The 12,013-nt window shown below is 41.3% G+C and overlaps 1 protein-coding gene across 4 annotated transcripts in view; it reads left to right on the top strand.

Moving 5' to 3' along the window:
* cdan1 (codanin 1) overlaps positions 1-12,013 on the top strand; it is a 176,309-nt gene that overhangs the window by 83,699 nt on the left and 80,597 nt on the right. For all 4 annotated transcript variants that reach the window (XM_072263937.1, XM_072263928.1, XM_072263957.1 and 1 more), the window contains 3 exons: positions 6,060-6,203; positions 7,595-7,761; positions 9,845-9,926. In XM_072263937.1, the coding sequence (XP_072120038.1) occupies positions 6,060-6,203; positions 7,595-7,761; positions 9,845-9,926 (393 nt within the window). The remainder of the gene's footprint in view (positions 1-6,059; positions 6,204-7,594; positions 7,762-9,844; positions 9,927-12,013) is intronic.

Below are 12,013 nucleotides of genomic sequence, written 5' to 3'. Positions count from 1 at the left end.
TGTCAGGCAAGATTACCCTTTACAGAAACCATGCTGACTTTGACTTATTTTTTCATTAGTCTCCAAGTACCTCAAAACTTTGTCCTTAATAATGGACTCCAACGCTTTTAGGCTGAGGTTAGGCTAACTGGCCTCTAATTTCCTTTCTTTTGCCTTCCTCCCTTCTTAAAGACATTTGCAATCTTCCAGTACTCTGGGACCATGCCAGAATCAAGTGATTCTTGAAAGATCATGACCAATGCCCTCATTATCTCTTCAGCAACCTCTCTCAGGACCTCCCTGCTCTTGAATTCAATCCCTCTACAATGATGGCCAACATTCCATTTGCCTTCTTAATAACCTGTTGCACCTGCAAGCCAACTTTTGGCAATTCATGAACAAGTACTCCTAAGTCCCTCTTCGCAACAGCATGCTGCAATCTTTCACTATTTAAATAATAAACTGCCCAGTGGATTATCGGCACCCAATTGCCCACCATTGAGAACATCTACCATAAACGCTGCCTGGGCAAGGCGAAAAGCATTATCAGGGATGCATCTCATCCTAACCATGGACTCTTTACTCTCCTCCCATCCGGTAGGTGCTACAGGAGCCTCCACTCCCACACCAGCAGGCACAGGAAGAGCTTCTTCCCTGAGGCTGTGACACTGCTGAACCTCTCATCACAGCGCTAAGCAATATTGCATCTGTGTTGTACTGTCTCAGTACTTTTATATTTGTGTGCTGAAGCACTTTTTTTATTTTCAGTTATTTTGTAAATAACACTATTCTTTGCATTTCTGGTCAGATGCTAAATGCACTTCATTGGCTTTGTATCTGTACTCGGCACAATGACAATAAAGTTGAATCTAATCTAATCTAATCTAATATTATTCCTTCCAAAGTGGATGATCTCACATTTACCAACGTTGTATTCCATCTGCCAGACCTTGGCCCACTCACTTAACCTATCTATATTCCTCTGCAGACTCTCCAGATCTTCTGTACAATTTGCTTTTCCACTCAGTTTAGTGTCATAAGCAAATTTTGCTATGCTACACTCAGTCCCCTCTTCCAAATCATCAGTGTAAATGGTAAACAGCTGCAGGCCCAGCATCGACCCCTGCGGCACCCCACTCACCACGGACTGCCAACCGGAGAACCACCCATTTATACCAACTCTCTGCCTTCTGTTGTCCCGCTTGGTGGTGCAATAATATCAGCGCCAGATCCCGGACTGAAGATTCCCGAGTTCGAATCCAAGTCGGGTTGAGTGTCGAGCTAGTAAAAACAAGAATAGCTTGCTACGGAAGTTCCGTCATGACGGTGCCCTGATAACTCCACTGCCGAGTTAAGGGCTATTCTTCTTCTTCTTCTCTGCCTTCTATTGGTTAACCAATTCACTATCCATGCCAATACACTTCTTCCAACTCCATGCATCCGAATTGTCTCTTGTGTGGCACCTTATCAAATGCCTTCTGGAAATCCAAGTATGTGACATCCACCTATTCCCCTCTATCCACTGCACTCATTATGTCCTCAAAGAACTCCATTAAGTTTGTCAGACAGGACATGCCCTTTCTGAATCTATGCTGTGTCTGTCTAATGGAACCACTCTTTTCTAAACGTTTCGCTATTTCTTCCTAAATGACAGCTTCAAGCATTTTCCTGACTAAAGGTGTTAAGCTAACTGACCCATAGTTGCCCATCTTTTACCTACATCCTTTTTTAAAAAGTGGTGTTACATTTGCTGTCTTCCATTTCGCCGGGACCTGCCCAGTGTCTAGAGAGGTTTGATAAATGATTACCAACGCGTCTACTATAACCTCCGCCAATTTCTTCATGATGCATCCCATCTGGACCAGGGGACTTATCTACCTTCAGGCCCTCTAGTTTGCTCATCACTATCTCTTTAGTGACAGTGATTTTATCGAGGTCCTCACTTCCCATTTTGTTTATAACATCCTTCTTTGGCATATTAGACGTGTCCTCCACCATGAAGGCTGACGTAAAATAGTTGTTCATTGCCTCAACCATTTCCTTAGCACCAATATCAATTTCCCCTTCTCATCTTCCAAGGGATCTATATTGACTTGAGCCACCCTCTTCCGCTTTATATATTTATAAAAACTTATGCTGTCTGTTTTTATATTTTGTGTTAATTTACTTTCATACTCTATCTTCCCTTTCCTTATTTCTTGTTTAGTTGTTCTCTGTTGCTTTTTAAAGTTTTCCCAATCCTCCAGTCTCCCACTACTCTTTGTGACTTTGTACACATGAACTTTTAATTTGATACTATCTTTTATTTCCTTAGTTATCCAAGGCTGGCTCTCCCCACACTTACTGCCCTTACTTTTGACTGGAATATACTTTTGTTGAGCACTGTGAAAAATCTCTTTGAAAGTTTTCCACTGTTCCTCAACTGTCCTACCAAATAGCCTGTGCTCCCAATCCACATTAGCCAACTCCTTCCTCATCCCGTTGTAGTCTCCCTTGTTCGAGTATAATACACTAGTTTTAGATCTAACTATTTCATCCTCCATCTGAATGCGAAATTGAATCACTCTTTCCAAGAGGATCCCTGACGACAAGATCGTTAATCTTACCTGTCTCATTGCACAGGACTAGATCTAAGGTAGTATTTTCCCTTGTAGGTTCACTAACAAGCTGCTCAAGAAAGCCATCATGGATGCATTCTATGAAGTCCTCCTCCAGATTTCCTTAACCAACCTGATTCACCCAATTTATGTGGAAGTTAAACTCCCCCATGACAACTCCCATTCCATTCTTACAAGCCTCAGTTATTTCTTGGTTAATCGCCTCTACCACTGCAATATTTTTATTAGGTGGCCTATAGACAACACCCACCGGTGATTTTTTTTTCCCTTTACTGTTCTTAATCTCTACCCAAGCGGTCTCAACATTCTGTTCTGTAGATCTTATATCGTCTCTCACAATTGCCCTGATCTCATCCTTAATTAAGAGTGCCACCTCCTTTGCCTTCCTGCCTATCTTTCCATATTACCTGATACCCTTGGATATTTAATTCCCAGTCATCTCCATCTTGCAACCAGGTTTCTGTAATGGCCACTAAATCATATGCCTTGGTACTGATCTGTGCCTCAAGTTCACTAACCTCGTTTCTAATACTACGGGCATTTAGATAAATTGCCCTCATACTCATTGTCCTTTTAGAATCTAGTGACCTATGCGATTTTTGCTTTTTACTTTTATGCACTCTACTCTTACTTTTTTTCCATTAACTCTAGCTTTGGTCTCTGCATCACTTCCATCTTCTTTTCTGTGTTAGTTCCCATCCCCCTACCATATTAGTTTAACGTCTCCCCAACAGCACTGGCAAACAATCTCCCTAGGACATTGTTCCTGGCTCTGCCCAGATGTACACCGTCCGGATGGTACTGGTCCCACCTCCCCGATAAGCAGTTCCAATGCCCCAAGAATCTGAAACCCTCCCTCCTGCACCACCGCTCAAGCCACATACAGTATTCATTCTAGCTATCCTGCTCTTCCAACTCTGGCTAGCACGTGGCACCGGTAATAATCCTGAGATTTTTACCTTTGAGGTCCTACTCTTTAATTTTTCTCCTAGCTCCCTAAATTCAGCTTGTAGGAGCTCATCCTGCTTTCTTCCTATATCGTTAGTACCTACATACACCACGACAGCTGGCTGCTCACCCTTGCCTTTCAGAATGCCCTGCAGCCTCTCTGAGACATCTCTGACCCTTGCACCCAGGAGGCAACACACCATATGGGAGTCCCGTTTGCGGCCACAGAAGCTCCTTTCTATTCCCCTTACCGTGGAATCCCCTACCACAACAGCTCCACCACTCTTTTTCTTGCCCTCGTGCGCAGCAGAGCCACCCACGGTGCCATGATCCTGGCTACTGCTGCCTTCACCTGATGAGCCATCTGCCCCAACAGACTCCAAAGCGGTATATCTGTTTTGGAGGGAGATGACTGCAGGAGACTCCTGTACCACCTTCCTGTGACTGCTCATCCTGTTGGTCACCCATTCCCCATCTTTCCTTAGATCCTTAAACTGCAGTGTGACCAACTCACTAACTGTGCTATCCACAACATTCTCAGCACCTCGGATGCTCCAAAGTGAGTCCATGCGCAGCTCCAGTGCTGCCATGTGGTCTATCAGGAGCTGTGGATGGACACACTTCCTGCACACGTAGTCTTCAGGGACACTGTCAGCCTCCCTGAGTTCCCACATGTCACAGGAGGAGCATGGCATGGGTCTGAGCTCACCTGCCATGTCAGAGCAATGGATGTTAGCAGAAGAGGACCACGGGAAAAAGGGAAGAGCCCGCTGGGGTAGTTGAAGACTGTCATCTGTGAATCTCTGCGAATCAGTTCTTCGCCTTGACCCTTCTTCGCCGAAGCCTCGTTTGAGCCAAAGCCCTATCACTCTGCTACCCTCTCACTCCACTGCCCACTGTATAGGGCAGTCTTTTTAAACTGTTCCCGCTCTCTACTGGCTGACATCAAGCGCCTGCGCAGTCTTGCCTTTCTTTACCCCGAGTAGTAAACTGCCTTCTCTCCGAAAATCCTGTCAGATGTTCCACTCACAGCCTTCTTGCTTCGATGGCACAAGCATAAGAAAGACAGCACAAAATTGTATACATGTTCTTCAGCCTTACAGAAAAACTTTATTAAAAAACAAAAATGACTGCCTTCCTGTTGTGGTCCAACTGAATTTCAAAATAAAAGCCAGCAGGGCAATTAGTTAATAAGTATAAGCCTAAACACCTTGAGTGAAGAAACTAACTGTTAGTCCTAACTGTGTATATAAATAAATAACGGATGGGATACGAATTTGGTGAGACCCGACGCAGACTGGGAGATCATTTTGCTGAACACCTATGCTCTGTCTGCCAGAGAAAGTAGGATCTCCCAGTGGCCGCACATTTTAATTCCACATCCCATTCCCATTCTGATATGTCTATACGCGGCCTCCTCTACTGTAAAGATGAAGCCACACTCAGGCTGAAGGAACAACATCTTATATTCCGTCTGGGTAGCCTCCAACCTGATGGCATGAACATTGACTACTTTAACTTCCGTTAATGCCCCACCTCCCCCTCGTACCCCATCCATTATTAATTTATATACACACATTCTTTCTCTCTCTCTCTCTCCTTTTTCTCCCTCTGTCTCTCTGACTATACCCCTTGCCCATCCTCTGGGTTTTTCCCCCCCTCCCCCTTTTCCTTCTCCCTGGGTCTCCTGTCCCATGATCCTCTCATATCTCTTTTTCCAATCACCTGTCCAGCTCTTGGTTCCATCCCTCCCCCTCCTATCTTCTCCTATCATTTTGGATCTCCCCCTCTCCCTCCCACTTTCAAATCTCTTACTAGCTCTTCCTTCAGTTAGTCCTGACGAAGGGTCTCAGCCCGAAACGTTGACTGTACCTCTTCCTAGAGATGCTGCCTGGCCTGCTGCGTTCACCAGCAACTTTGATGTGTGTTGATTTAAAATTTCAGTTCATTTTGTTTGTTGGTGTTTGGTAGTTTTTGGGAGTGGGCAGAATGGTCCTGCCAAAGTGTCTGGGCCAGAAATGCTGATTGTACTATTTTCCATAGATGCTGCCTGGCCTGTTGAGTTCCTCCAGCATGTTGCTTGGATTTCCAGCATCTGCAGATTTTCTCTTGTTTGAGAATGGTGGAATAATGGATTTGATTGTATGGAAAAACAATTAAACCAGATTTTCACTTGAGAAAATGAACCGGCATAAAATACGCACAGAACAATATTCTAAGAGTGATATTTTCAAGGAAGAATAGAAACTGGTATTTTAGAAGTTATTTGTAATGTTCAACATAGACTATTGCAACTTTGACTGAAATATTTGTAAAGAGGTTTGAGTAAGTATTGAGGCAGTGCCAAGTCCTAACTTGCTAATGTTCAACCCTTTTCAGACCACTTGGTTAGGATCTGTAGATATTTTCTAAATAAGTTGTGTTAATATTCTTTATTATTATTACATTTTTACCTTGTTAACAATACGGATCATTTTTGTTGTAATATTTCCTTGTTTACTTTTGTTCCTTTAGGATGAGAAGGCACACTTTGCCTCAGTCTTGATGACAGCAAGATTACTGGCTAAGTTTCTTGGTTTTCTTACCTTCCTTCCTTATCGTACTGGAGATCGACCAACGAGAGAAATGCAAGAGGCTAGTATTTCTCTAAGGAACAAGGTATGGATTTTTTTTGCTGGTGTAGCATTTTAGATGTTTGTGTTGCTATTTCTCATCTGAGCAATTAATTTTATAAAACCACATTCCTTAAATAATTGAAAACTTTTTCAGATCTCCCCCTCCCACTTTCAAATCTGTTACTATCTCTTCTTTCAGCTAGTCCTGACGAAAGGTCTTGGCCCGGAATATCGACTGTACCTCTTCCTATAGATGCTGCCTGGCCTACTGTGTTCACCAGCAATTTTTATGTGTGTTAATTAAAAATACTAATTCCCTGTTTCATTCTTTACAATGTGTCAGTGATTTTCCCCTAATATTTGTTTTCTCATTTCTAACATTGCGGCAGGTTTGTTCTTCATGGATAATATTTGAAAAGTAAACTTGTAAATGTGATAGAGACCTCTTGTTTAATTATTCACAAGCGGGACTTGTTTTAAAAAATAAGTACAAGTTAAGGTGACATTTTATCTCTAAGCATCCTCTTTTAATGCACAGGAACATTTAAAAAACTATTTGATTTAAAGAAATATTTTGCAACATTGATTCACACCATCATGGAACCATTGAACTGGATCCATCCATGTCCAGCTAAAGTAATGGTGGAGAATTGTAGAAACTAACAAGGGATGGCTGATGGCTGAAAGTTGATAAAGAATGAGAAATAGAAAATGGTTGTAAAAAGTGATACACAAACAAATCTTGAAAACTTATCATTTGTAACGAGGAAAGGAAGAGCAAAGGTATTGGGAATGGGAAAATGTCACAACCTCAGGATGAGGTACCACCAATTTAAGACTGAGAGCTTTGGGTCAGTTGCAAATTACAGCCAAAGCAGAGAGATGTTTGGGCATTTAGAAAATCATGGGATATTGAGATTGGAAAGAAAATTGCTGACAATTAGATCGACCATTATCTTATTGATTGGTGGAGTGAGTTCAAGGGTCCACATCACCTACTGCTATCCATAATCCTTCTGTAGCTATCTCTGGACTCACAAACTGACTTTGGTATCGTATCCATCTTTCTATCCATCTGGTCATTGTCTCTTGGAATTCCATTCCCATCAAGTGTACTTCTCCTGTAAGGCTGTTTTGAAAATCATCTTCAGGGTTTTGTTCCTCTTATCTCTTCTCTGTCTGCATCCAAATTTCTCTGATTGTGCCTTTGTTCATTTTTTTTTGCTGTGTAAATTCAGCTTGTTGTTTGTAGCAGCTTTGCTTTATTATCTAAGACAAGTTGCAAAATATCTTCCCCCACAAACCCCTTGATTCCTCTGAAGGCTTATCTAGAATAGTTATTCTTTAAGAAAAGCCTAACTGAGATTCTGCGTTTATTAAACTATAAGTCGCAACATTTGGCGTGTTGAGTTTTTTTTGTTATTACCTGCCCAGAGTTTGCCTGTTCTAAATATATACGACTTACTGAGAAGGTCAATTAAAAATGGACGTACTATTCTAACTGTACCCTGGGTGGTGGAGTTTCTGAGCATGATGGACAATGTGGCACCATTCCTGGATTGTTACCGCAAAGTGTTTACGCTCATCTTGCATTTATACAGGTGAGTGTCAGGAGGAGGTAGCTGAGTACATTTGCTTCCTTTTTTTCAATTCCTTTGTAAAGTAAGAAGCTGAATACCTAATATGCTATAGGCTTGGTGTTTGCAAGTTCTTAGGTCCCTGAGCTTGGTTGTCTTTATCGGCAGAGGTGTCGAGGATAGGAGTTGGGGCATCATGTTGCAATTGTACGAGATGTTAGTTAGACTGCATTTAGAATATTATGTGCAGTTCTGATGACCATGCTATTGAAAGGATGTGGCAGGGCAAGAATCAGTGAAGCGATTCACCAGAATGTTGCCTAGAATGTTGGGCCTTAGTTACAAGGAGAGATTAGATAGCCTGGGTGTGTTCTAAATGGAGTGCTGAAGGCTGAGGGTAACTTTGTAGAGGTTCATGAACAATATGAAGGGTATAGATAGAGTAAGTAGTATTTCTTTAAAGCTAGAGGGCGTAGGTTAAGGTGTGAAGGTCAAATTCCTCTCACGCAGGATGGTGGGTATGTGGAATGAACTGCCAGACCAGGTGGTTAGAGGCAGTTACATTACAATATTTAAAAAGCAATGTAAAAGTACATGGAAAGGAATGGAAAATAAGGATATGGGGCAACAAGATGGAATTAATGAAGATAGACGTCTCAGTTGGTTTGGACAGGTCAGCCTGAATGGCCTGTTTCTATGCTGTTGAACTCTGACCCTCTACGTCCCTATCAGTTGACAAGGATTTTTATGAAGGTGTAATCCCATTGCTTGGACAGTTATGTCTGTCTCAACATATCATGTTGTAAGATAGGGAGTGACAAAACTAAAGTTGGTATTACAGGATTAAATGATATATTGAAATTCTTCAGTATTTAAAAGTAAACAAGTGGGGATCTTTTAAAACAATACAAAGTATTAATGCCTCAGAAATTGCAAATAACATCAGCTTTGATATTCTTTCATGTGAAGTGGGTGCTGGTGGCAATTTATTGCCTGTCCCAAGCAGCTAGGTAAAGTCTGAGAGCAAGTCCAAGGAAACAAATATTGTAGGTTTGGGGGTCATGTACATCAGATCAAGTAAAGAGAGAAGATTCCTTCCCAAAGGATGTTGGCGAGCAAGGTAGCTTTATTATGAGTATTTGGTGTTTTCTTGGTAACCAGTATAATTTTCATTCCTGATTTACTTGATTAAAGTACACTTTCTCTGTAACTGTAACATTCTGCACTTTGCTTCCGTTTTATGTTATACTACCTCGAAGCACTGTTGGAATCGATTGATCTGTATGAATGGTATGCAAGACAGGTTTTCCACTGTGACAATAATGAATCAATCAGTAAATAAATAAATATCAGCACTTTCTGTAATGGAATTTGAGCTGTCTTCAGATGGTTAGGCCTGATGACTAGATTGCAGTCCCAGTCTCTTGGGGTTTTCTACGAAGACCAGAGGAGGTGGAAGTCTTAGACTTGCTCTGAAAAGTGTCGGATGAAATTGTTTAATCCTGGATGGGAAAGTGAATATTGCTAAATCTTAATTCTAGTTGTCATTGCTTTTTCATGTGCAACCAGAACGATGAGGGGAATTATGAATAATTGCAACATATGTGGGATTTACTTTTTAACCAACGTAGTGAAATTTGAGAAAGAGCCTGTAATTACATTGTACCTTTCATTTCCCAGGAATTTCTGTCACCAGTAAATTTGGTTTGTTACTGTGCAGTCAAAATAATATATAACAAATGGGCTGCCAATTATTGTGATGCAACGCCCTACAAACACCAAATGAAAATATTTTTGAAAAACTGATCCTGAACAGTATTATGTTATTGTAGCAGTATGTTTCTCTATGGCTGTAGGTGCAAAAATGGATGAATTAATCTGAAGCTGACATATAATCAGAATAATTAATTTCATTAATATAAAATGAGATCAATGCATTTAACAAAAAGGGTGAATCCAGAAACGCCACTAATTTATATTAAAAATGCAGTGATTACCTAGTGAATGTGAAGGTATTGTTCACTTGCAAGGAGAATGGAGAACAGAAGAACAGCATCTGCAGGTTATTTTGACATCAGCTAAAATGTTGTTCTGGTTAAACAAACAGATGTTTGGTTCTAAGAGATGGACAGAAGAAACATTACCTGAACAAGCTGTTGATCCTTGCTGTATTGGGGTGGCTTTTCCAGGTAAATAACTAATGTTAAAATATTTGATTTAGAATTCGAAAGCTAGTTCTGTTTTTATTTAATATGCTTTTCAAATGTTTGATGGTTTTTCATTTATAAATTTAGCAATTTGCTAGTAGGAATTATTGAGCTGCCAGTGACTTTGTTTTTTTTTCTGGGAATACCTTCACCATGTAGTCTATTTGTAATGAGATTGCTGCACTGCAAGTGTTTTGAAATACATTGGATGTTGATCTCTAAAATTCTGTGAATACTCAAGCTGGCACTTCCTACCACTTGTAGGGAATATTTTTCTGTTCATTCAAAGGTTATGGACTTTAGCCTGAAGCCAGCGTTTAATTATCTGTTACTAAATTCCCTCGAGTAGATAGTAGTCACCTGTTGCCTAGAACCACTCCATTCCTTGAAGTGTGGGTATACCAATAATGCTGTTAGGGAGGGATTTTCAGGATTTTTAGGTGGTGAAAGAACAATTTATTTCTAAGTCAGGATGGCAATTGGCTGCCTCCAGCTGGTGGTGTCACATGCTTTCGCTGCCCTTGCCCTATTAGTTAGTACAGAAAGGAGTTGTTTAAGGAGTCTTGGTAAGTTTCTGATGAAGTAAGTGATGACCTGCTGGTAGCAAACAAAACAAGCAAAATTATAAATTGCTATATTACACACTTTTCTCAGATAGTCCTTAAGTCCGTAAGACATAGGAGCAGAATTATGATATTCAGCCCATCGAGTCTGCTCCTCCACTCCATCATAGCTGATCCCAGATCCACTCAACTCCAACACCTGCCTCTGCACCATATCCTTTGATGCCCTGACAAATCAGGAAACTATCAACTTCCGCTTTAAACATACCCACACACTTGGCCTCCACTGCAGTCTGGCAAAGCATTCCACAGATTTACTACTCTCTGGCTAAAAACATTCCTCCTTCCTTCTGTTCTAAAAGTTTGCCTCTCAGTTTTGAGGCTGAACCCACAGCACAGGAAACATCCTCTCCACCTTTACTTTATCCAGTTCTTTCAATATTTCGTAGGTTTCAATAAGATTCCCCCCCCCCCCCCCCCACATTCTTCTAAGTTCAACTGAGTACAGGCCCAAAGATGCCAAATGCTCCTTGTATGTTAACCCTTCATTCTCGGAATCATCCTCATGAACCTCCTCTGGACCCTCCAGTGACAACACATCCTTTCTGAGATATGCAATCCAAAACTGGTGACAATACAAGTGCGGCTTGGCTAGTATCCTGTAAAGCCTCTGCACTATCTCCTTGCTTTTATATTCTATTCCTCTTGAAATAAATGCCAACATTGGATTTGCCTGCCTTACTGCAGACTCAACCTGTGAGTTGACCTTCTGGGAGTCTTGCACGAGGACTCCTAAGTCCCTTTGCACCTCTTATGTTTGAATTTTCTCCCCATTTAGATAATAGTCTGCACTATTGTTCCTTTTACCAAAATGCATTACACATTTCCCAACACTGTATTCCATCTGCCACTATTTTGCCCATTCTTTGAATTTGTCCAAGTCCTGCTGCAATCGCATTGCTTCCTCTGCACTACCTACCCCTCCATCTATGTTCGTATCATCCGCAAACTTTGCCACAAAGCCATCAATTCCATCATCTAAATCATTGACACACAATGCAAAAAGTAGCAGTCCCAATACTGATCCCTGAGGAACACTACTAGTCACTGGCAGCCGACCAGAAAAGGCCCCCTTTATTCCCACACGCTGCCTCCTGCGTGTCAGCCATTCCTCTATCCAGGCCAGGATCTTTTCTGTAACGCCATAGGATTTTATCTTGTTAGCAGCTTCATGTGTGGCACCTTATCAAATGTCTTTTGTAAATCTAAGTAAGTGACATCCACTACCTCTCCTTTATGCACCTTGCTGGTTACTTCCTCGAAGAACTCTTAACAGATTTTTCTTTCAAGATTTCCCTTAACAGAAACCTTGCTGACTTTAAGTTATTTTATCATTAGTCTCCAAGTATCTTGAAACCTTGTCCTTAATGGACTCCAACACTTTCCCAACCACTGAGGTTAGGCTAACTGGCCTCTAATTTCCTTTCTTTTGCCTTCCTCCCTTCT

The sequence above is a fragment of the Mobula birostris genome, chromosome 1 (assembly GCF_030028105.1).
Source record: "Mobula birostris isolate sMobBir1 chromosome 1, sMobBir1.hap1, whole genome shotgun sequence".
NCBI lineage: Eukaryota > Metazoa > Chordata > Chondrichthyes > Myliobatiformes > Myliobatidae > Mobula > Mobula birostris.
Note: the sequence above shows the minus strand (reverse complement) of the source record. Positions and strands in the feature narration are given on the sequence as shown.